The 24,231-nt window shown below is 55.3% G+C and overlaps 1 protein-coding gene across 2 annotated transcripts in view; it reads right to left on the minus strand.

Annotated features, from left to right (window-relative positions):
- KCNN3 (potassium calcium-activated channel subfamily N member 3) overlaps positions 1-24,024 on the minus strand; it is a 149,366-nt gene extending 125,342 nt beyond the window's left edge. The window contains exon 1 of one of the 2 annotated variants that reach the window (XM_040998555.1): positions 22,732-24,024. In XM_040998555.1, coding sequence (XP_040854489.1) covers positions 22,732-23,676 — 945 coding nt within the window. In that variant the 5' untranslated portion in view covers positions 23,677-24,024. The remainder of the gene's footprint in view (positions 1-22,731) is intronic. The other variant, XM_040998554.1, reaches the window with a different exon arrangement.
- Between the last annotated feature and the right edge of the window lie 207 nt (positions 24,025-24,231).

Here is a 24,231-nt window from a genome sequence, read left to right on the forward strand (position 1 = left end):
GGAAAGTGGTCACAGGCTCTGGGATCTACAGAATCCTCTCATCTCCCAGGCCAGGACACGCAGGTCCTGAGGTGGTCAAGGTCACCCAGCTAGCCAGATCTGGAATCCAGCTCTGTGGAATATCCCTTCTGCTAGACTCCATAGCAAGTGACAGAAGGCAGAGATGGTGCCTCCTCACCCCCTAACGCCTTTTCAAGGTTCTCCACAACCTCTGGGGAAGAAAGCAAGGCTTCTAAGCAAGGCACCTTGCCCAGTCTGATCCCTCTCAGCATCACACTCCTTCAAGATGCACCATGTGCTTTGGCGCCTCCGGGCCTTTGCACATGCTTGCCACACAGAAACACACGCCTCTCTTGCTCCTATCACCACCCCAGCCTCCAGGGCATCTCCCAGGCAGCACATTCCAGAGCTCTCCAGAAGCTCATCTCAGCATCATGAGCTCTCTGAGAGTGGCATTATTCAAGTCACACTGTCCTCATTGGGCTTCTCCCCCAAGCCCAGAACCCAGCCTGGGGCATGGGATGGATCCATGGTCGTGGAACCCATGAACTAATCAAGGACCAAAGGGACCTCTGGCTGCTGCTGTCTTAGTACTTGCTGCTACAGAAGAGCCTGTGCCTCAGGGATACTCCTAAGCTTCTGATATTCATCCTCCCTATGCCAGAGGGTGGTAGGGACCCCCTGGGACAAGCAGCAATGGAAGCCCAGGGACCCCCACCCCAAGTGGATGCTAAGCCAGGTCACTGGGGAGCAACAAAGCAACAGGAGCCAGCCTGGTGACAACATTCATTTGTCCGCAAAATGACCACAGCCACAGAGTGAACCAGCTAGCAACCCCTGGCTGAGCCGCTGCCTCTCCTCTCCCTACCCTACCCAATCAAGGCTCCATACCTCCAAGCACCTCCACTAGACAAGTGGTAGATCCCATCTCCCTAAGAGACTCCGTGTCTCCAAAAGACCCTATGAGGGCTCCCCGAGATCCGGTTCCATCCTCCATGCACCTGCCCAATTCCACTTTACCCTACACAGAACACAAACAGGGGATTCTACTTGGTTCACATCCCCTGAGCACCACCAACTGGCAGGGAGGGAAGGTGCCCGTGTAAAGAAAGACAACAGCAGGACACGGCCTGGCATTGAACAAAACCCATCCCATACACCTGTTGGAGTCAGACCTCACCCTGCAGAGGGAAGGACACTGGACTCAGGCCCATAGGCACACACTGACTATCCCCCACGCCCCCTTAGCCAGGCCTCACAGCACCTGAGCCCTTTCCCAGTGGCTCTCAGCCACGTCCAGGAGTAGCCCAGGGCTGTGGCCACCAGTGTGTTTTGGAAGGACAGAGCACAGAGACAAACACAGACAGGATGAGGTGCCGGCAGCCACATACCAGAGCTGCTTCAGGGAGCTGTGCAAGCTTTGCAGAGGGCACCCCACCCCAAGCTCCTGTCCAGGAGCAGGGGGAAGGGCCCGCTGGGCAATGGACAGGTCACAGGTCAGGAGGAGGTAGGGCCCCGGCAGGCAGGGATTTCTAAGATTCAACCTGAAGAAGCTTGGCAGGAAAGGCCCAGGCCGCCAGGGCACTTACCAACTCTGGCTGATCTGTTTGGCTCTTGTAATTTATCTAGTGTTTCCAGAAAGGTCAGCAAGTGGTGATTTCAATATTGTAAAAATCTGTGGAGCTGCTCTGAAAGAAATGTACAAATTTCACAGGTTCGTGCCGGCTTAGAGCTAATACCTGTGATCAAATGCGTCTGTTCTGTCTGAGTGCGCTTTGGACAGGATTTGGCGACCGACTGGTTAGGGATCCAAGGGGCCTTGTGCTATTAAAAGTGTCCCTGTGTTTGGGACTGGCAGAGAGCAAGAGAAATCAAAGGCACTTGGGAAGCTACGGCTGCAAATGGAGGGAAAAGCGGTGAGTAAGATGACAGAATGCCCTGCGCGGGCGCCTGGTCCCCCAGGCAGGGAGCTGGTGAGAAGGACGCTGATCAAAGACAGGTGCAGTCCACCTCCTGGGCTCGGCTAGCTTTCTGTGCTCATTAGCTAAATGCAGGCTTTCTCATTCAAAGGGGAACAAACAGGGAAGCCACCTGAGGACCAGGCCAGACAGTATCCTCCTGGCTTCCACAAGGCAAATACCTTTCTCCCTGGGCCCCCGGTTGATGCCTCGCCCTCTCCCCACAGCTCAGCCACTTCCTTCCTGTCAGTCTATGATGCACAGCTTCCTGCCAGAACAGCTGAGCTCAGGGGCTCAGTTTTCCCCCACGGTCAAGTGTCAAGGCACAGAAAGGAGTGTTCCCCAAAAAAAGCAGCCACCCCCACCCCCGCCAGCCCCTAACACCCAGAACCCTGAGGCCACCACAGACTCACCTCACCGTGCTGGCACCTGCAGATCCTGTCTCCCAGAAACTTCTGCAGGAACCTACACATCCAACCCCTAGAACCTTCAGATTGTAAAACTGCCAGCTCCCAACCCCGCTCAACACACCAGAGTCAGCCAGGGAAACACAGGCTGGCCCTGGGGTCACCGAGACCGTGGGCCAGCAGGGCGAGCGGGGGGCTCTTCTGACAGTCATTTAGGCAGGGCATAAGGAGCACTTCTTGGGTCTCCCCAGGTGCTTGTACTATGTCCCTGGACCCCAACCCATGACAATGAACCCCATGATGATCACAGATCACCCTACAACAGCGAGCTCCAAACCCGGTGACAGATTAGCACCCCTGGCCATTTCACAAATCCCCACCCCTTGACTACATTCCTGTACTCCTAGTAGCGCTGGACTCCAGAGGTCAGAAGCAGAGCATTTCCTAGAGGTTTTCAGGTGACTCCATGATGGAGGAAGGTGCTATTGTTACTCATCAATGAGGACCAGGTCTGTCCCAGAGGTGAGGTCACCCACCAAAAGCCATCCAGCAGAATTCCTGCCAGCTCCCATGTGTAGCCCCTTCTCCGTCCCAGCTTCCTGCTAAAACCCTTCAGGCTTGTCTAGCCCACCCCCACTGTCCTCCCCCACCTCAAGGCACCTAGAGGACTGTGGGGAGGGGTCCCGACAGGAGGTGATGGCATCCGTGTCCCTTGCTCATCTAGTGGTATCCTCAGGAGTGAACCAGAGAGGGGGACCCCAAGCCAACCATGAGAATACCCCAGCCCGGGGGTTGAGTCTCATCTCCAGCAGCTGTGTGCCTCCAAATAAGGCTATTTACCTTGTCCATCCCTGCTCCAGGCAACATGGGGTCCCCTCGAGGGACTTTGCCCTGTCCCTCACAGTTCTTGGATCTGAGCAGGTGTGAATGGAAGAGCATCCATGCCTTCCTCCCAACCCCCACTCCCACTCCCACTAGGCGGGCAGGGTCCACACGCAGCACAGGTGCCCACAGACCCCTGGCTCCCAGCTGAGCAGACAGTGCACCTGGGAACACACAGGCGGCAAAGCACCTACCACAACCACAGCCCAAGTCTGCAGCCCCACCTCACCTAGTCATACCCCACAGAGAGGGTGGGAGGCAGCAGAGAGCATGCAGAACGACCCTGCCCATCTAGAAGCCCTTACTCCCCAACCCTGGCGCACTGACCTGTAGCCTCTACCTCGCCACAGCCTCCACCTTGCCACAACCTCCACCTCGCCACAGCCTCCACCTTACCACAGCCTCCACCTCGCCACAACCTCCACCTTACCACAACCTCCACCTTGCCACAGCCTCCACCTCGCCACAGCCTCCACCTTGCCACAGCCTCCACCTCGCCACATCCCCCACCTCGCCACAGCCTCCACCTTAACACAGCGTCCACCTCGCCACAGCCTCCACCTTAACACAGCGTCCACCTCGCCACATCCCCCACCTCGCCACAGCCTCCACCTTACCACAGCCCCCACCTCGCCACAGCCCCCACCTCACCACAGCCTCCACCTTGCCGAATGCTAGGCAGAATGTGGCTGTCCTCTGCACCCCTCTCTTCTGCACACCTCCCTGTCCTCCCTGACTTTCGGGACATGTTTTGGCCTCTCAGGTTCTGGGTCCCAATGCCCACTACACACTGCATGGTGTCACAGGCCCTGGAGGAATGCATCTATAGGGTCAGACCCCACAGAAAGGACAAAGTATTATGGTCATGGAACAGATTGGACAGTGAGCAGGCCCTGCTGGGTGCTTGGCTGTGCCACTTCCCAGGTTCAACTTGCACATCCATAAAACACAGCAGCAAGAGAGGCCACTTCAGGAAGTTGTCATCAACATCAAACAAGATGGTTTAGGGGAGGTATTTGCTAAGAGAGCTGTCTGTGGTCCCAGGTCCTGGCATGGGGCCCAGCCTAGAGCTCGAGGCTTCAGAAATCTATTGAACCCAGCAGCTTCTCCAGGAGGTCCCTGCCCACCGCCCAGCCGTACTATGTTCCCTTTGCCCCTATCCAAAGAAGTCAGCTGCCTGCCTCTCCTAGCACCTGCTTAACCTCCACGGAGGGAGCCACCTGACCCCTTCAGCCTGAGCCCAACAGCCCCAGGCTTTCAGGCAGCACCCAGACGGTTCAGAGTACAAGACATCTTGGTTCCCATGGCCATCCTCATGCCCAGGCAGGAGTGTTCCATCAACAACCTACTCAAAAAGGCCGGAACAGGATGTGGCTGGGAGGGCGGGCCACCAGGTGGGAAAGCACAAGACAGAACTCTTCCTGACCCCCACAAGGTCAGGAATCCTGGACCAGCATCCCTCCAGCCCCAGACACCTTCTCAACCTTCACGCACGTACAGTCTCAGGAAGAGGTGCTTGGCCAGCGTTAGCATGCCAGACGGCACTCCATGAGGGCCAGAGCCCGGTTTGAAGGAATAACGACCCTTAGTACTTCTCGGAATGCTCTGCACAGGAGACTTAATGAAGCCAGTTCCACACAAGAAGCAAGCACCAGCTGTGAGTCCCACCCACTCCTGCCGTGGGGGCTGCCCCCTGCAGGCAGGGTCAGCTGCACAGAACACAGGACTGCCTGCCAGGAGGGGCCGGAGCTGGCAGCAGGACCTGCCTGGGCCCCGCAGGAGCCGCGGTACCCATTCCACATGATCTGGGCAGGAGCCCTCACCCACGCCCCTCTCTGTCTCTCTTCCAGCCCCTCCATTATGCAAATCAACTCACTACACAGATTTGCATAATTCATGCATTCTTAGTACACATTCTTGCCAGGCTTTTAGACTTCATAAAGCCATTCTGCCACCTTTAATGGAGAGTAAGATACCAGGTTCTTGCTGCTTTTTCTCATTAAACATAAAACCAGTCTCTAAGCTTTACATTGGGGAGTCAGTGGCAGAAGAAACAAAGTGTCTTCTAGCTGGAAACATGACCAGACCCAAAGTGACACTTTGGCCAAGCGCCATGGTTAGTCCTCCACCTGCATTCTATATGGTGGCCAGTTCGAGTCCCAGCTACTCCACGTCTGATCCAGCTACTCGCTTATGGCCTGAGAAAGCAGAGAAGGATAGCCCAAGTCCTTGAGTCCCTGCACCCACATGAAAGACCCAGAAGAAGCTCCTGGCTTTGTTGCAGCCATTTGAGGAATGAACCAGCTGATGGAAGATCTTTATCTGTCTCTCCCTCTCTCTGTAATTTTGCCTTTCAAATAAAAATAAATCCTAAAAAAGAAAGAAAAGAAAGAGTGGCTCAAGGAGTCTAGACCCATTCCCACGTGTCCATCAGCCATGAGTCTCACACTCAAACTTTCAAGTAGAGAGATGGCCAAGACAGTGACAATAAGGCCATTTAGGGGGACTTAGTACCAACCACCCCACAGCCCACACAGCTACAGCTTTGCGATCTGTCACATAGTACTTCATCTCCACACCGTCTTAACCTGCCCCCCAGCACAAGCCTATCAGGTTGGAATGGCAGTATTTTATACCCATTTTAGAGATGGGAAAACTGGGACCCAAAGCGGTCAAAGATCAAACCTAGGTTGTACATCCTTTCCTCCACCCCAGGCAGGGTGAATCTCTGGTGGCTCCTGTGTCTCTCTCTGCCCTGAGCAGACATCAGAAAGATCTCACTGAGCTCCAACTTCTCCACACAGATCCCAGCAGGTACCAACTATTTAGAGCAGATGCCTGGACACAACCCATGTGCTGACAACTCCTCAGACTGCAACCCAGCCTAGGACAGGGCCACATGTTTCTGGGGACATGCCTTAGGTAAAGCAACCCCAGGAACCCCACAAAACTACCTGGCAGTCAGCCTGCTTGCTAGCTCCAGGCAGGTGCCAGATGGAACCAGTGCACCTGCATTTTGACCCAGAAGGACTCCCAGGCCACAGTCTTGAGCCCAACTTCAGCAGGGCATACCTGCTCAGACACAACAGGGGCCAAAGGGATCAACTTCTGACATGAACCCCAGCCTTCCCGTTCAGACGGCGATGGGAGTTAGGTGGGGCAGGATGGGGGTGTCTAGGAATTTAGCTAGAAAAGGAGCCTGGCACAAACACACACACACACACACACACACACACACACACACACACACACACACATCTTATACTGGCTGCAGCAAGCCTCGAGGACACACTTCGCCCTTGTATGAGTACTTCCAAAAATTCATGGAAAGATGGATTTCGAAGACTCAGTTATTCTGCTGTAAAAGGCAGAGGAAAAGGAGGAGGAGGAGAAGCCCAGCGTGATGCCCTCCCTAGTGGCTAAATCCTCACCTTGCAAGCACTGACATCCCATATGGGCACCAGTTCCTGTCCCAGTCACTCCACTTCCCATCCAGCTCCCTGTTTGTGGCCTGGAAAAGCAATAGAGGATGGTCTAAAACCTTGGGACTTTGCACCTACATGGGAGACACAGAATATGCTCCTAGATGATCAGCTCAGCTTCTACCACAGTGGCCATTCTACAACCCTCCCTTCTCCCAGGTCCATGGGGGAGTCCCCAGCCACTGCCCTCCACCCCAGCTCCTTCTCCAAATCCCCCTGGGTTGGGCTCCTGGAGTTCCCTAGACAGAGCCCCCTGCCAAGGCTCTTCCCAGGGTGCCCAGGGGCAGGAGTGTTCCATCAGCAACCTGCTCAAGAAAGGCCAGATGTGAGGATCAGAAAAAGCAAGTCTGTTTACTTTTAGACGTTCTCTGCAGAGTGAGCCTCATCCTCCACACCTAGAGTGGGCACCCCCAAACCCTTGCCCCTTGCCCCTTGCCCCATGGCCTTGAGCTGGCTGCAGCCAGCATCCATAGGGTTAGGCACATGTTAGGAGGCAAAAGAGCAAAGAACAGCACAGGTTCAGCCAGAGGAAAAGATGCCCTGCCAGGGCATGCACATCAGAAGGGGAAGTGGAACTGGGGCCCTGGGATGGCCCCACCTCCTGGAATAATCAAGGCACCTGGGGCTGCCCTTCAGAGAACTGGGGACAGGAATGAGAACCGCTCATCCCTCTAGGCCTCTCCCATGCTGTGAGGGAGGCATCAAAGAAACGTCCCAGCCTGGAACCCCACCTCCCATCCACCACCCTCACACAGGGGATTCTGTGAAGGCCTGGAGCTCAGGGTTACCCTGTTAGATAGCAGAGCCAGGGGCTAAACCGGGTCTGCCTGACCTTCCCTCTTCTCTCCCCTCACACATTCATAAATGTACTGTCCATCCCTGTGCTCTGGGTCTCCCTTCATCCCCTCCTCCTGCACCTGCCTCCCTTCATCCGCTCCCCACTTGCACCTGCCTCCAGTCATTCACCAGGCATTCACCTAAGTCCCCATGCCACCACATTCCTCATATCCTTTCAATACCCTTCCCCATGTTCCGCCCCCTCCAAGGCTGCACATCTGCCCAGGTCACACTAAGGGCCAGAGGCCAAGCCAGGGTGAACATCGGAACACTGGTCCCAAATCCAGGGTCCTTTCCTCCCCAGAGCTGGGAAGGTTGTGGTCCAGCCATCCGGGGGGGGAGGGGGGAGTGTTAAGCCATCAGAGGGAGGCACAGGGACTCAGGAGAGTCGCCAGTGGGGAAGATGGCTTGGCCATCCCTGAGCCTGCTCACCTGCTCCCCACACAGCACCTGGGCTGAACTACAGGGAGGTAGGGGCTTGCAAAGCTGGTTGAGGTACACACGTGCAGTTCATCATTAGAAGAGAGCAAATTTCCTTTGCTCAAAGCTGATTGCCCAATCTGGACCTCCCCATCCCAACTGCTTCACCCCGTTAAAAGGCAAGATGATCCAACCCCACCCCACCACCACTTGTCCATCATCACACACACTGCAGCTAAAACAGTGATACCCCGTTATTAGCAGTCTGTGCTCACAGCCACCCTGCAGTCTCTGCACTATCACTCCCAGCCCCCCAAGAAACTGAGCACAGGGGTACGGGGCCACCTACAGTACCACTCAGGCTAGGGCCTGAGCCTCAAGGATCTCATTCTCCCATGGCTTTGGAAATGGGCAGGAAGAAGGTGCATTCCATCTCCTTGGGCCTGGCCTAAAGCCAGCTGCTGATGGCACCCAGAAGGACAGACCTCCCAACCAGGATGGCTGGTGCTGGCTGGCATGGGCACACTTCCGCCCTGACTCCCTGGGATGGGCAGGTGGCTGGACTGCTGGCTGTTTCCACCCTCTCTCTGTCCTCTTGCATGGTCCTACCCCATTCCTGTGGGCAGCAGCACCTGCAGGTATCACCTGACCATGGCACCATACCTCTCTACCGTTCTGATCACTTCAGTACCGCAGGATGGATACTACCTTGGCAGCATGACCTGTCCTGCCCCGGGGCTGGGCCTGCCCTCAGCACGACAGTTACATTCCCAAGTGGTCACCAAGGAGTCAGTCACCTCCCAAAATTTCTCCCCAGGCCCTGGGCCAAGACATTCAGCTGTCACTCCCTCTGCCACTCACCCAGCTTTATCTCCCACACATCCAGCACAGAAATAATAGCCCTGCCATTTCCTCCAAGTTCCACCCTCCCCAGGCAGAGACTTCAGCTCCACCTATTCAAGAAAACAGACTGAGAAGCAAGATGGAGCAGGTCGGGGAGCAGTCAGCAGGCAGCCTGGCTGGAGGTAGGGCCAAGAAGAGCTGCTTTGGGCAGTGTCCTGACCCCACTGGGGGTCACCCTTTGGGGGCTGGGAGAATGGGAGAGTCCATGACAGCTGACTCGGCACTTTCCCCAGATAGGCTCCCCTACTCCACAGTGTGCCCCACCCACAGATAAGAACTTCCTGGATGAAGAGACACCAAGACCAGGAAACTGACAATGGACTTGAACTCAGGGCTGCTGCTCCTGGTCCCAGGGAATACTGAGACCATCCCTTGGGAAAGAGGGTATCAGAAGCCTAGTGGTGTCCCTTTGGCTGTTCCTGTACCCTCATCACAGCTGGCAAGCCTTCCCAAGCAGCACATTGTTGACCTTGGGGTTGGCTAACTAATTGCCCTAAGGGGCATCCCTGACCACTACCCACCAGGTAGCATGCCTATAGGTGCCCTCCCTCTGTTGCAACAATCAAACACCCAGCAAGTTCGCAGCCCAGATCTGGCTATCTGACCCCCTGGAGTAAAATGCCTCTCCCTTCCCATGGGGGAAGATGCCCTGACCATCAGATTCCAAGTCTCTCAAACGGGAGGAAACTCTCAACAGATGCTTCCTCTGTACCCTCTCCCTATAGCCCAGGGACACACACACAGGGTTTCTGATCTCAGACACAGAAGCAAGGCAACATGAGCTGACATGGTTGTGTGTCAGTGTGACTTCATAAAACAGTACTAAGTCAGGCGCCACGACCCCCCACTCCACACTCAACAGGTAGGCTAACTGTCTAGCAGACCTGGGATACCCCAGAAAGGTGGTCATGCCATCCTCTTCACCTGCCAGTTCAGTCCACACTGGCCCTGAGTTCCTACCCACAACCGTGCCCAGTACAACTGTACCAGCATGCTCAGATGCACGCTTGCTTGGATGTACAACCTGACATTGTATTTATTCCCTTCCTGGAAACTTTTAAGGCTACCATGCACCGCTTGCAGGTGTGAGCCTGCTCTGTTTAATGGTACATGTCAAGAATCCTAACTGCAAATAGGTGTTTTCTAGGGAGATTTATTATCTGACACCAATGTGCTGGAAGGGTAAGCTATACTCTGAACCCCAAGGATTTAGAAAGAAAACCAAAGCATCAAATATCTCCCTGAGGAGCTGGCACTGAGGTATAGCAGATAAAGCTGCTATCTACAACACTGGCATGCCAAATGGGGGCAGGTTAAATCCCAGCTGCTCTGCTTCTGATCTAGCTTCCAGTTAATACACCTGGGAAAGCAGTGGTGGATAGCCCAAGCCCTCACAGACAGGGAAGGGGCTCTTGGATCCTGCCTGGCCCAAGCCAGGCCATCACACCCATTAGGGGAGTAAATCAGTAGATGAAAGACAACTCTTTCTCTAATTCTGCCTTTTAAAAAATGAACAAATCTTTAAAAATGGACAGCAGTGGCCCCCATTCTATCCCTCCCTAACAGTATCACCTAGGCCCAGCCAGGCACAATCCCAACACAAGGCCTTCCTACTGCTATTTTCCTACCCTCACTAGCCGTAGGCCTCTCGTCAAACATCCCAGCAAAGCTGTCCCGGGCCCATCAGAAGACCCGTCTTCCCATCTCAGCTCTGCTTCCCTTCATAGCACTCAGCTCCTTCACCTGACAAGTCTCCCCACCCACTGTCACTTGGGGGCTGAGGGGTGGGTACCAGGTTCCCAAGAGCTGCAGGTGCTCAAGTCCCAGATATAAAGTAGCATTGCACCTGCACAGAACCTACACCTGTCTTCCTGTGCACCTGGGGTCCTCTATGGATGACTTACTTCCCACCATGCTAGTGCTACAGAACTTCTTGCTACATTGCCTTGTCTGGGGAATAAAGACCCAAACAGGGTCCATGCACCATCAGTCTGCACGCACCTGCTATGTGCATGTAGAGATGCGTTTTCAATCCCCAGATGCAAGGTCCACAGACCCCAACGACCAACTGAACATGAGTGTGTGACTTCTGCAGTATAAGCTAGGGTCTACCTACTGAAAGGTAAATTCTTCAAGGATGAATTTTCTATGGCCTCCCCTGGGGTCCAGCACAACAGGCTGGTGCCTAAGAGGTGTTGGGTAAGGATCTATTAGAGGGATGCAGTCACCTAACTTCTGCTTGGACTTCCAAAGGTGATGCTGGGCATACACAGCACAGGTGCAAGGCTTGTGGGCCTCGAAGGGCAGGCCATACTGTCAGCAGCATCACTTGGGGAAGCAGAGACAGACAGGCCAGGCCGGGCAGGGACATGTGATCACAGATGTTGCTGGGGGACAGAGCTCCCCACTGCTACCCACGCCCGCTCCCCTACCCTCAGGACAGCCCCATGGCCTTGGGTACCTCAGGGAAGTTCTATAGTTCTATTTCCTTCCCTTCCCAATGAGAACACAAATGTGCTTCCCCAGGCCAGAAGGCCTCCCTGGCCACTTCCATTACAGTAATTAAATCCCCGCTGCTAGGAAGACTCGGGAGACACCAACCTCCTGCCAAGGGCCAGCCTGCCCCGTGGGGTGGCGGTAGCAGGCAGGGCACCTGGCCAGAAGGACCTCTCTCTCTCTCTCTCTCTCTCCTGTCTCCAAGAGTAAGAAAATCCACTAAGCTGTGATTTTCACCTTTAGGATGAAAAGAGAAGTCCCACCCCTTCTTTGCCACAGACCCCAGCCTAGCCAGCCCATGCCTGCTCACAAGCCAGCATCATCATCAACATCATCATCATCAGCGTCACAGCCTCTTGACCCCTGTCATGTCATTCCCCAGATGACAAAAGAGAGGCCTGGGAACCATACAAGGCTTTCCTCTTCACCCACCACCAGCTCAGTGTTCAGCACAGACCAAAAACCACATAACATGTCCCACCCACCACGTGACAAGGACCCCAACAATCAGGCTAACAAACCCACACAAAGAATCAAAGCTAGCGATGCAGCCAGTCCTACAACTCAGCCCTGTCCAGCGCTGAGGCCCATTTTCCCCACACCAGGCTGCACTGCCCACGCACATGTAAGAAACGTGGGAGACAGAGAGCCGAGAGGAGGACTGAAAGCAAGCCAGACCCTGGGAGACACAGGGCAGACACAGACACAGGCCCCTGAGCTAGCCCCTGTGTGGCTTTGTGTCCTGCAAAACCCACATCCAGGGACCAGCACAGTAGCCTAGTGGCTAAAGTCCTTGCCTTGCATGCACCGGGATCCCATATCTGAGCCGGTTCATATTCTGGCTGTTCCACTTCCCTCCCAGCTCCCTGCTTGTGGCCTGGAAAAGCAGTCTTGGATGGCCAAAGCCTTGGGACCCTGCACCTGTGTGGGAGACCCAGAAGTAGCTCCTGGCTCCTGGTGTCAGATTGGCTCAGTTTCAGCCTTTGAGGCCGGTTGAGGAGTGAATCAGCAGACGGATCTTCCTCTCTATCTCTCCTCCTCTCTTTATATCTGACTTTCCAATAAAAATAAATAAATCTTTAAAAAAAATAAAAATAAAACCACACATCTAGGGACTGGCACTGTGGCACAGCTGGTAAAGCCATTGCCTGTGAGACTGATGCCCTATAAGGGTACCTGTTCAAATCCTGGCTGCTATACTTCCAATCCAACTCCCTGCTAATGCCCCTGGGAAAACAGCAGAAGATGGATCAAGTGCTTGTGGTCCCTGCCACTCATGTAGGAGACCTGAATAGAGCTCCTAGTTTATGAACTAACTAGTTCATTCTCTCTCTCTGTCTCTCTCTCTCTCTCTTTCTGTCTTAAATAAATAAGCAAATCTTGGAAAGCAAGCAAGGGCCCTGTCCAGGAGGGGAAAGCCATCAATAGCACAGCAGCAAACTCCAACTCCACTGTTTCCTGCCCTGAGCAGGTACCCCAGCCTGACCAAGCTTCAGGCTGCCGTCTGCGGGATGGACGTGATCAGAGCCCCTGCTGGCACTATAAGGGGCTTTTACTGAGACAAGGTGGAGAAGCACACACATAGGCCCTTAAACAGATCTCTAACCCTTCCCCTGCTCCACCTGTCCCATCCTCCCACCCTCAAGTAACGTTCTGTATGCCTTTAGAGTCTTTTTCATGAAAAGTCATTTCCATTTTACGAGAGCAATGCATTTTCTAAGCTGCGGGGGACGGGCATGGTACACCGTGCCATCCACCCACAAAGAAACCCTGGCGACCCAGCCTCCATCCCGGGCTGGCTTTCAGCTCACATAAGCTTCATTGCACCCTTAAGGCATCTTCCCATTCCTGGCAGAAGGCCAGGACCCAGCCTGGTAGTTTGAGGCCAAATTGCCCTCCCACTCACTCAGCACCAAGACTTCCCAGGAATGGGGGAAGGCATCTGGGCAGAACCAAACCCAAGATCAGGGCCTGGAGCAGCAGGTCCCAGCTACAGAGGGCCTCGGGTGACCCCAAGGGCACTGAACTCTCAGGAGGGAGGGGAGAACCACCAGGGCAAGCCCTCCACTGCAGCCCACACTAAATCCTCACCTGCACCCGCAGTGAGAGGAAGTAAAATGCGACCTTCCAGATGTGCAGGCTGCTGTTACAGATCACCCAGCTCAACTGCCCAGATTTGCACCCAAGTCTATGTTGAAAGCTGTAGCTTCTTCAAGAGACAGCAGAAACCAATACAAGTGGCTGAAGAGGGTCCCGTGGCAGGCTGGAGCTCTTAAAAACACAAGCTCTTTGAACTCCCAGAACCTAGTATAGGGCCTGTCACACAGCAGACATCTGGGACACATTTAGGGAAGTAAGAAGGGAAACAGAAAGAGAGCAAGCCAACTGCCATAGCTAGCAACTTGAGACCTGGGACTTGGGGTGTGGTGAGGTGGGGAAATTGGGGGCCTAGGAGAAACAAGAGGAACCTGCTGAGGACTGAAGGGGCAGAAGGTCTGAGCACCTGCAGCAACTGCAGCACAGCCAGATGAGGGCCAGAGACATGGGACCTGCACAGAGGGGACCAGCCAGGGCTCACTCCAACCTCCTGGGTGTTGACAATTAAGCCCACACCTACAATCTTTAGAGTTGTGGGGCGAGGTCAATGCCACCAGTGCTGGCATGTACCCGTGTCCTCTCTCATTAACTGCACAGTCCCACCTCCACAAGGGAGAAGGCGTCATCACTGCCACCTGCAGCCCTATAGCCCAGGCATCCTGGATGCTCGCTGTGCCTTTGCCACTCATGAGACTGGGCAGTCTTGGGCAAGTCACCAGGCCTTAGGGCACACCTTGTTAGCCATTCAGGACCAACAGCATGGCACTACACAAGGGGCAGATACTGCCTCCCTTGAACCATCCCTCCTAGGCCATCCAACTCAGCCCCTGCAAAGATGGTGGCCTGACCCCAAGCAACACCTCTACCCTGTGTCCTTCCCTTTGCCAGCTGCTCCAGACATTCCCATGTGCAACAGCCAACCTCTGACCCACCAGAAGCGGCCAGGGAGGAAAATAGCTGAGTCCCAACTTCTTATAAGATAAAGGACTTGGCAGAAAGCACTGCTGGCATGCCAAAAAGACACAGAGAGGAGCGGCCATATGTCAATAGCCTGGGATGGCCATTTGCCCCTGGCAGCCACATACTGGTCACTATCAAGTGTAAATCTCACCAGGTTAGGGAAGCTCAGTCGGGATCCGGAACTTACAAAGACCCACAGAGTTGTTGAAGTCCAAGTCCAATAGTCACCCAACATTTTGGGGTGAGTTGGGGCAGACTCATCCCATCTCCCCAACAAACCCTCCCTCAGGTCATGGCTACCTGCAGCTTAGCAAGGACAAGTGGTACAGTCTGCTGGGCAGCCCCTGCCCCACTGTGCGCTTGGCACAGCTCTAGTGCAGAGCTGGCAGGGAGCGACCTGGGAGCTCCAAGAGGGCGGTACCTGCTCACGCAGCCCCTGCGAGCTGGCTCTCCCACTCACGTGACAGTGAGCCCCACTCTCATCCTTTAAGGAAAACGCCCCAACAAGATGACTCAAAAAAAAAAAATCACAGATGTCAATTTGCATATTATTTCACACATCATTTGCATACTGTTCATTTCATATCGGCAAGGATCTGCTCAGAACACAGCTCACTCTACCTGCTACCAGGCCTTCAGAGGGAACGAAAAATGGCTTCTCTGTGGGGCAAGACCCAGGTCCCCAGCATACCTCTTCCTCTTTGTGGCCCCCTGGCACCCGGCTGGGAAAGTTATCAACTACCACCAGCCCGGGACTCAAAGCTAGGCAAAAAGGGCAGAAAGGACTTTCTGAATTCCAGAAAGCACCCTGTCTCATGAACAAAACAAAACAAAACAAAAAAAAAAGTGTTCTCCTAACGACATGCCAGGCAAGTGGGGGACTTCTTTTTTCATGGCCGCTCTCATACCCAGCCACCCCTACACCAGGCAGTTGTCTCCCCAGGCCCTGCTCTTCCTGCCTCTTTCTGCCTGGTCATCGTGTGTTCTCTGACCTCCCTCCAGGCCTCTTGACTTCTGGCCTGGCCCCAGGGGTTTATTTTTGTTCTGCTTCCACCTGTCTTATGTGCAGGTCCACACACAATAAGCTATGTCCAGGTCTCAGCCTGCTGGCTCTGAGTGTAGGGCAACTGAGCCTCGTAGGGTTAAGAAAGCTCCAGATGTGCTTTGTCATGGCCCAGGGTTCACCTTCCAGGGAGCAACCTGCTGCCCCACCCCCTTGAGACCCATCCAGAAACAAGCCTGCATGGTTTACCACCCAAGGGAGTCACAAGTCCCAAGGGCACAATTCAACATTCAGCACTGTAGCATAGCAGGTTAAGCCATCACCTATGACTCCACTTCCCAAAGTGTTCAACTCATGAGCTCACAAGGACATGGTCACCCAAGTGCTTAACTATTCACATCAGGCCACCTGGCCCAGTGAAGACCGCCTCTGCAGAAAAAACACCAGGAATCCAGGGCCTGAGTGCAGGTCCAGCGGCCAGCCACACATCATCAAGTCCACACCATATCCTTGACCTTGACCATGAGTGTTTCCAGCTGAGAACATCTCAGGATGAGACGCAGCCCCAGTGACCTGCTCCGTCTCCCCTTTCTGGCCTCTGCACAGGCCAGTGGCAGGGTGGCCAAGATACCCTCCCAACCCCCCTCCACCCTCTTCTCTCCCCCAGCTCCTCAGGCTCCCGAGTACCAACACCTCAAACCAGCCCAGCTTCAGGTAGTGGGTGATCACCTGGCACCCTGCAAGAACAGGAGTCCAGGGGGCCACAGCCACCTGTCCTGGGGTACAGCAAGATCTGGAGTCAGGCTACATTAAAGCCTTGGGGCAAGAAAGGAGTTCGAGTTCAACTCTAGAGGCCCAGAAAGGCAAGCAGAAGGACCAAGAGCACATGGGAGCCAGAAGCAAGAGGTAAAAACACCTCCTTGAATTGCCTTCAAAGCAAAGCTGGGTCCACAGACTGACAGCAGAGCTGCCAGAGCAAAACAAAGCCAGGAAGCAAAAGCAAGGAAGTCTGGGACATTAGGGTGAAGCAGAATATTTTAGAACATTCTAGAACTCAGATTCCAACAGAGCAGCATGATGGGATTTGGAACTGGAGATCAGCTATGCCCTAGGAAAGCTGAGCTCTTGTTCTAGAACCTTCTATCCTGGGACAAACACTGTTCTAGAACCTTCCCTCTAGAAAGGCACTGGATAAGACACAAGAATGCAGTTCAGCTTTCCCATACATGAGAATCAATTGGTGGTGAAGACTCCTGGGGCCACTGTCGGGGACCAAGTGAGACAAGAGGCATGCAAATGCTGTGTCAAATGTGAGTAGCACCCCTAGCGAGGGACCTCATAGTGAGGGCTGGTGAGGGTAGTAAGAGAACTTAGTAAGAAGTGAAGGATGATAGGAGAGCAGCAGGTTTGGGGTTCCTGTCAGCTCTCTCCACATCCAATGAACCCTTCAAGGGCATGATCACCAGACCCTTCCCCCTACTCCCAGCTCGTCAATAACTGCATCTGAACCCAGGAGTTCTAGAACCTTCCGGAGGTTCCATCCACCATGGGCCCACCGCTGCCCTGGCCAGTGTCCCAACACTTCTGCTCTAACCACCTGCACCTGTTCCCCTCGCTGTGCAGCTCACCGAGAGCTTCACTGCCCATCTCTCCATGTCAACATTTGCATCAAGAAGTCTCAGAGCCATAAGCCTTGATGTGACTCTGTGAAGAGAATAAGCCATTTATCCAACGGCTGCAAGCAAGGGAAAGGGCTAAACCTGGTAACCCAAGGGGCTGTAACTCTGGTCTCAGTGCTGACCCCCTACCAGCAGCAACGGCCTGGCCTGTCAGGTGCTGATCAGCACACACCTTCCCTGCCTGAGCATCCCAACACTCCAGTCCCCTGGGTACAGAGCAAAAGCAGTGTGGTCAATATCCCAGCACCCTCGCCACACACACACACTTTGACCTCCTGTTTCCCAGATTCCAGTTGAGCTCCTGGCAGAGGATGGGAGGGTAGGGGAAGAACAGCAGTATGGTGGGGGAGGGGTATCCACAACCATCAGCCTCCTCCAGGCTCTCTTCACCAGAACAGGCACTAGAATGTTCCTCCCCACGGCGCCTGAGAACAGCGCAGTCTTAGAATCCCCCACACTCATTATTTCAAGAGGAATAGGTGGCTTGCTTTTCTCTCGCACTCACTCCCATTGGGGTTTTGAAAGAAAGAGAAGAAAAAGCAGCTACGAATGAACATGCTGATCTGCCTGTCACAGAGCTGAGTAAGTGTGGTGTTCCACAGCACACAGCCACCCCCACCACACATACACACGTGCAAACACACGGATACATGCACACACACAGACACGCATGGACACACATTTGTACAAACACTCGGGCACACAGTGGCACACATGCAGCTGCACATGCAGGCACACACATGTACAAATACATAGCCACACCTGGGCACCCACATGTATATAAGTACACACATGCATACACACTGAGGGGCACACACATATGCAGAAATACATGCAGACATAGGTACACACGTACATGTATGTATACACACGCATGTGTGCATGCCCACACACAGCCCACACATTTTCTCCTCTGTGTTACACCAATAATCGTCACAGAGCCTACACTCTCCCTTCTGATTCTCTGTTCCTCCCCAGGTTCCCCATTCACTACACAGCTCCCTGTACTGTCCTTCCATTCTGGCTGGCTTTATCTGGTATCTTGAAAAGTGGTTCTTCCGTTGACAGCCTCCTAAAACCCTCTTCCTGGGAGGTGACTCAGGGGGACCCATGGCTACCCCACAGCTTCCGAATGAACCCAGGGCAGGAGACGAGTGCCCAGCCAGGGATGCCAGCACCCTGGCTGGGGAGAGTTATAAGTAATGTGTGCCCCACCAAGGAGTGTGTGGTTCATGGGCACTGGGCCCTTGGGGCCACGGACACCTGGCACATCTGCATACTGTCCATCCACATGCCTAATGAATCAGCAGCCACCTGCTTGTTCACAGGGAGAAGAGCAGCACTCGCCTCCTCTGGGCAGCTGGCTAGCACTCCGGCTCCCACCCACAGCCTAGTCACCCACTAGCAGGCTCAGGCTCCAACCACCTGTGGCTCAGACCCAGTAGCTCATCTCACAGGGAGAGTCCCTGGAAAGGGGTCTGTCTTGCTTCAGAGAGGGGCAAAGTTCAAATGAAATGGGAGGCACCAGCATTAGAGCATAGCATGTTAAGTCGTCACCCAGGACTCTGGCATCTCATATGCTCCACTTCCCATCCAGCTTCTTACTTATGTGCATGGGAAAGCAGCGGAGGATGGCCTAAAGCCCTGGGACCCTGCACCCAGGTGAGAGACCAGAAGAAGCTCCTGGCTTCAGATCAGCTGAGCTCTGGCCACTGTGGCCATTTAGGGAGTAAAAAAGCTGACAGAAGATCTCTGTGTCTCTCCTCTCTGTAAAATCTGCCTTTCCAACAAAATGTAATAAATCTTTTAAAAAGATCTTCAAAACTGATTTGACCAGGGGACTTGAGGGGGCAGTTCACTGGCCTCTCTCGGGTCATCAAAGAGATGGGCACCAAGCTGGCCCTGACGGACACCAGCCTCTGTAAGGGATGTGGCCTCCCACCAGACACTCAGAAGCAGGACAATGAGAGGAGAACAGCTCCCCAGAAACAGCCAACACCTTCACACCAGCTCCGCTGTCTATACCTGGCTTATCCCAGAAGCAGATCATGGAGGCAGGGAGGGGCAGAGGGGAGGAGGAAGCTGGCAGGACACAAGGAAGGCACATGGAGCATGGGCTGTGCCTGGCAGGTGTCTACATGTGGGTCTTGAGGCAGAGGTGCTAGTGATTGGAGCCTGCAGAAGAGAGGGGAGTTGCCAAACTCCCATTCTGACCAACGCAGCTTGAGGGGAGAGGGCACACCCACCCAGCCCGACACCTGAGGTCCTTGGGACATAAGGCCCACTGGCGAGTGGCCAGAAACAGCAGCCTAACATGGAAGGGCAACAGGAAAGAACATGTAGGGCAAGGACATAACCATGGGGAAGTGTCCCAGAAGAGAACAGCGAGCCTCCTGGCTCCATGCCTAGTGGTACCCACAGGCAGGGTCCCAAGCCCAGTCCTGCCCTGCACCTCCCAGCGTCTGAGCCTGCAAGCCAAATACACTTGTTTCAAACCACACTCAGCTAGGGAGAACCCAGGAGTCCCCTATGGCATCCCTCTACCTGTGCCCACAGCCCAGGCCTAAACCTACACTGAACCACTCTCCTCTGAGTCACTTTGGGAAGCCAGCCCCAACCTCCTACTCCGGCCCCCTTCCTACCTTCAGTACTACCATGGCCTACAGCACATGAGGGTGGGAGCCGGAATGGTGCTCACACCAGGCTCCGTGCTGCCTAAATTTTGCATGCACGCTCAGGGGACACTACGCTCCTTCTCAAGAGTGTGGGTAGGCTCCTCAGTGACAGGCCACCAGCCTGGGGAATAAGAGGAAGCCTTCAGGCAGCTGCTGGGAAACCCAAGGGCAATAGTGGTCTCCCATGGCTGGGGGAGAGTCAAGGCCCTCCCTATCCCCCAGCGGAGGTAGGGGAGGCTTGGAGTGGGAACTGCCAGCATGCAGGCAGACTTACCCAGCCTGACATGGTGCCTGCTGTCACCTCCAGACGGGTGAATAACACCAAGCTGGCACACCAAGTTCTTCCCATGGGCCACCTGTCCCTGCGTTCTCCCAGCTGGCAACTCTTTCCCTTCTGACCCAAACTCAACAGCCACCAAGTCTGAGGCCTCCAGGAGGCTGGGGAACAGATGCTTATCTCCACTGGGTCAGATCCATGGCCCCAGGAAGGTCACTGCTGAGACCCAACCCTGCCTTCCAACATACAGGACTTCTCACTCCACTGTCAAGTCCTAGTCGCAATCTGTCAAGGCCCCAGGCAGGCCTAGAGTTAGGGCACAGAGGCACAAGCTGCTCCTTTTCCTCTCCCCAGTCACCATCACTGATTCCAATCACAGCAGAACCAAGTGTGGTAGTTTGGGGTGGAGATGGGGGGGTTCCCGACCCTCGGCTAATGCACTTCTCACTGGACAGCTCAGGAGCCAAGCTTTGCAGATGCTACAAGGTTTGTCCACAATCACATAGCTGAGAATGGCAGGGCTGGACTTTCCCCAGCCTATGTCCACAGGACCTGGCATGTGGAAGACCCCCACCCCAGGTAACACCCAAGCAAGTGGATGACTCAAATCACAGACCCATAGGTGAGCAAGGGAGCCCTGGAGCAAGGCGCACAGGAGGTGGCCACCTCACCTGATGGTGCTGGGCAAATGGGGATGCCAGTACCGTGGTGGCCTAGGCCCTTGGTTTATGTGGAATTGTCCTCTCCCAGCCTTGGGGAAAGACTTTGCCCAAGTATTCCATCAGAGGTAACACCTGTCCAGCAGTGAGCTAGACGGAAGCCCCAAGGAATCTCACATGCCCTGCTCCACTCCCTGCCCCCACCTGCAAGAAGCGTTGCTTCCCAAGCACTGTGAGCATGGGGACCCCTGCAGTTGCAGGTGGTGCTGTCATCCCTTCCCTGTTGTGCCCCCAGCACTCGATACCCCGGGGGATGACTGGACACTCTCAGGAGCGCCCGTTCTGAGAAGGCGGCCGCCGGCACAACAGCTCTCATTATAGGGAATGACTAAGTGAGCTGGGCTGCCGGGGGAAACCCCCGCGCTTCTGCCCGCCCTTCCCCCACCCCCCAGCTGGGACAGCCCCCTCCTCCTCCAGGCAGTGGAAGACCCTTGGAGGATCCTCCCCGCCTGGAAAACCCGTGTTCCGCTCCGCGGGTCTCCCGCCTGGCCCGCCCCGCCCTGCCCATGCCCAGGGTTCCAGTGAGATGCTGGGAATGGGGGAAATCCGATCAGCACCTCCCAGGTTTTTGCGGCTGGATTTCAACAAGGAATGTGACAGCCTCGCGGCAGCTGCGCCCAGCCTGAACAAGCTCTATTTGAAACCTCAACAGCTGAATCCCTCCCTGCTACCCGCCGGCCAACCCCACCAGCCCCTGCCCCAAATGACAAATAAATAGAGAAAGCCAAGCAACAAGCCACATGCGTGTACACACACACACACACACACACACACACACACACACACATGCACACACGCAAAGGCCACTTGTCCTGTGATTCCGCAGGTCTCCAAGCCATCCAGCTCACAACGGGAGGGCTCCCGGCAAGCATCACACTCACGGAAACCCACCTTCCATCATCTGCACTCCCTCTGGAAGGGAAGCCCGGCATCCCTGGTCATCCTGGGGCTGCACTAACAGACTGGAGCGGAGGGGCCAGTCTCCCCCTACAGCCAGTGCCTGCCGCTCTCCACCTGGGTTCTCACGCTCTCTTTCTGTGTGTCACACTCACATACACGCACGCACACACACTCCCTCATCTTTATTTATCCTGAGAAGGTACTGGGGTGGGAGGGAGAGCCAGGACTGAGCTGGGGGAGCAGGCATGCGGGGGAAGCCCTGCCATCCCACCTCAAGGAGGGCGCTCCCCTCCCACCAACCCCTCCTGCCCATGCCAAGACGGCGCCCATCTGCTCGGCCGGGGTAACACCTGTAGCCATTTTTATCCTAGCATGTTTACAAGGCAGCGCCAGGTCTGTACCGAGTCTCTTCCCCGAGGGAAATGGACCGCTCATTTCCTCCACCTGGGTTTCCACCCCCAGACACTTGGGGCTCCCTGGCTTGCTTGCTTCATCCAGGAAGAAGAGAGGAAATAGAAAACTTGGGAAGAGGGAGAAGACAGGCAGGAAGGGAAGGAACCTAGGGCAATGGCTTGGAATCCCCCCACCCTCCAGCCAGACATCTATTTCTTTTTCATCCTGGAGAAAATGGAGTGGAGTAGGGAGCAGGGGACAGGCAGGGGGAAGTCGCCGGGAACTGGCAAGCACGTCAAGGCCGCGTGTAATTAATTGATGCGTTAAGCTGCTGGGTTATGCTTCAGTACAAGTGAGCCAGGAGGAAAAGTGGTTTCTCAGAAAGGGGTTCTGTCACCGTCCCTACAGACACGGTGTATGGGGATGTCCCTCCCCACCCCACCCCCCGCCCCAACCAGAAGGAGGCGAGGAATGAATTCTCCCAGGATCCAGATGGGAAACCATGGGGAAGTTAAGAGAGAGTGTTCAATTTAACTGAGCCAATGCCGCTCCCACCACCACCACCTCCTCTCTCTCTCTCTCTCCCTCTTGCTACCTACATATGCCTTTTGTTCAAGGTATAAAGAGAAGCCAGGGTCCCTACCTTTGAGTACAAACCCCAAGAGAGCTCGGTCTCTATCACCATAACAACAATTCCAAACATCCCAAAAATCAGAGCATAGTCGCTCAGTCTCTTCCTCTTTTCAAACAGGGCCCTCCTGTGTCCCAGCTTATAGCCAATGTTTTGGTTTTTCCGCTTGTTGGCTTTGGGGAAGGTGGTGCTGCCAGCAGTGGGGCCGGCATGCTGGTGGTTGTGGGTGGCGTTGGGGTGGTGGAGCAGGGTTTGCTGGGCATGGTTGTCCTCCCGGGAGGAGATGATGATCTCCGGGGGGCTGCTGGGGCTGAGAAGTTGCAGGGGTTGACCCTCGGGCTCAGCCTCAATGAGGTTCCTCCGGGAGGCGCTCAGGCGGCTGAGGGGTTTCATGACCCCGCCGCTGTACTTGCAGGAGCTCATGGCAATCTCCGTGAAGGGGTTGCTGTCCCTCCGGTGCACCAGGGGGCTGGCCTGCCGGTGCCGGCTGCCTCCACCAGGCACACTTGTGGCTGTGGAACTTGGAGAGTGGCCAAGCAAGTGGTCATTGAGATTGAGCTGGCTGCCTTGCCTGGAGGAAGGGTGGAGGGTGGCAGTGGAGTTGGCCGAAGGGGGGGCCTTGAAAGCCGTGGGAGAGGAGTGCAGCAGGCCGGGGTGGACGGGCTGGCTCTGGAGTTGAGTGAGCTGAGACAAGGGATGCGACGGCGGCGGTGGTGGTGGTGGTGGTGCTGGCGGCTGCTGCGGTGACTGCTGCTGCTGGACCTGAGACGGCTGGGGTTGCAGCGAGGGTCCCGGGGGCTGCTGGGGGGCTGCTGGGGGCGCAGGCGGTGGCGGGGACAGTTGCTGCTGTTGCTGCTGCTGCTGCTGCTGTTCATCTCCAGAAGATGGACAGGGGCACTTGGGGTCTTCATCCAGGTCTCCCACCCCGGAGTCATGGAAGTGCCCAGAAGTGTCCATCTTGGGGCCTGGCTGGTTTCCCTGCAGCACAACCCCCCACCCCAAAGCCACCCTCACTCCAAAGATGTCCTCAAAGAAAGCCAGGCATCCAAGCTCCGCCACCACTGTGTCTCGGCTCCAGTCCTCAATCTCTCTCTCTTTCTCTCTCTCTCTCTCTCTCCTGGGCTTGCTTCGCTTCTCTGGGGCTGCCTGGAGTCCAGACGTTGCCACTCAAGAATGCATCGTAGTGGGCCGGCAGGGCAGGGCAGGAGGGGAGCAGGGCGAGAAGAAGGGGAAAGAACTCTGGCTCGCAAGAGGTGGTCCTCCAGCGCGCGTGAGGCCGGGCTCTGCTTCACTCCTCGCTGGCTCGGTAGCTTTGCTCTCCTCCTCCTGCCACTGTTATAGCGTAAGCCACGCCCACTTATTAGCAGCTGCTCTCATTGGCTTGGCTTGACTCTCCAACCACCTCCTGGCCCCGCCCCCTCCTGGGCCCCTCCCCCAGGGGAGGGACTTGCCGCCCTCGGCCCGGCCCCCCATGGCCGCCGCAATGAAGCCTGGGACATGTAGTTTCTATTC

The sequence above is a fragment of the Ochotona curzoniae genome, unplaced genomic scaffold (assembly GCF_017591425.1).
Source record: "Ochotona curzoniae isolate NIBS_2020 unplaced genomic scaffold, NIBS_Ocur_1.0 scaffold_1037, whole genome shotgun sequence".
Lineage (NCBI taxonomy): Eukaryota > Metazoa > Chordata > Mammalia > Lagomorpha > Ochotonidae > Ochotona > Ochotona curzoniae.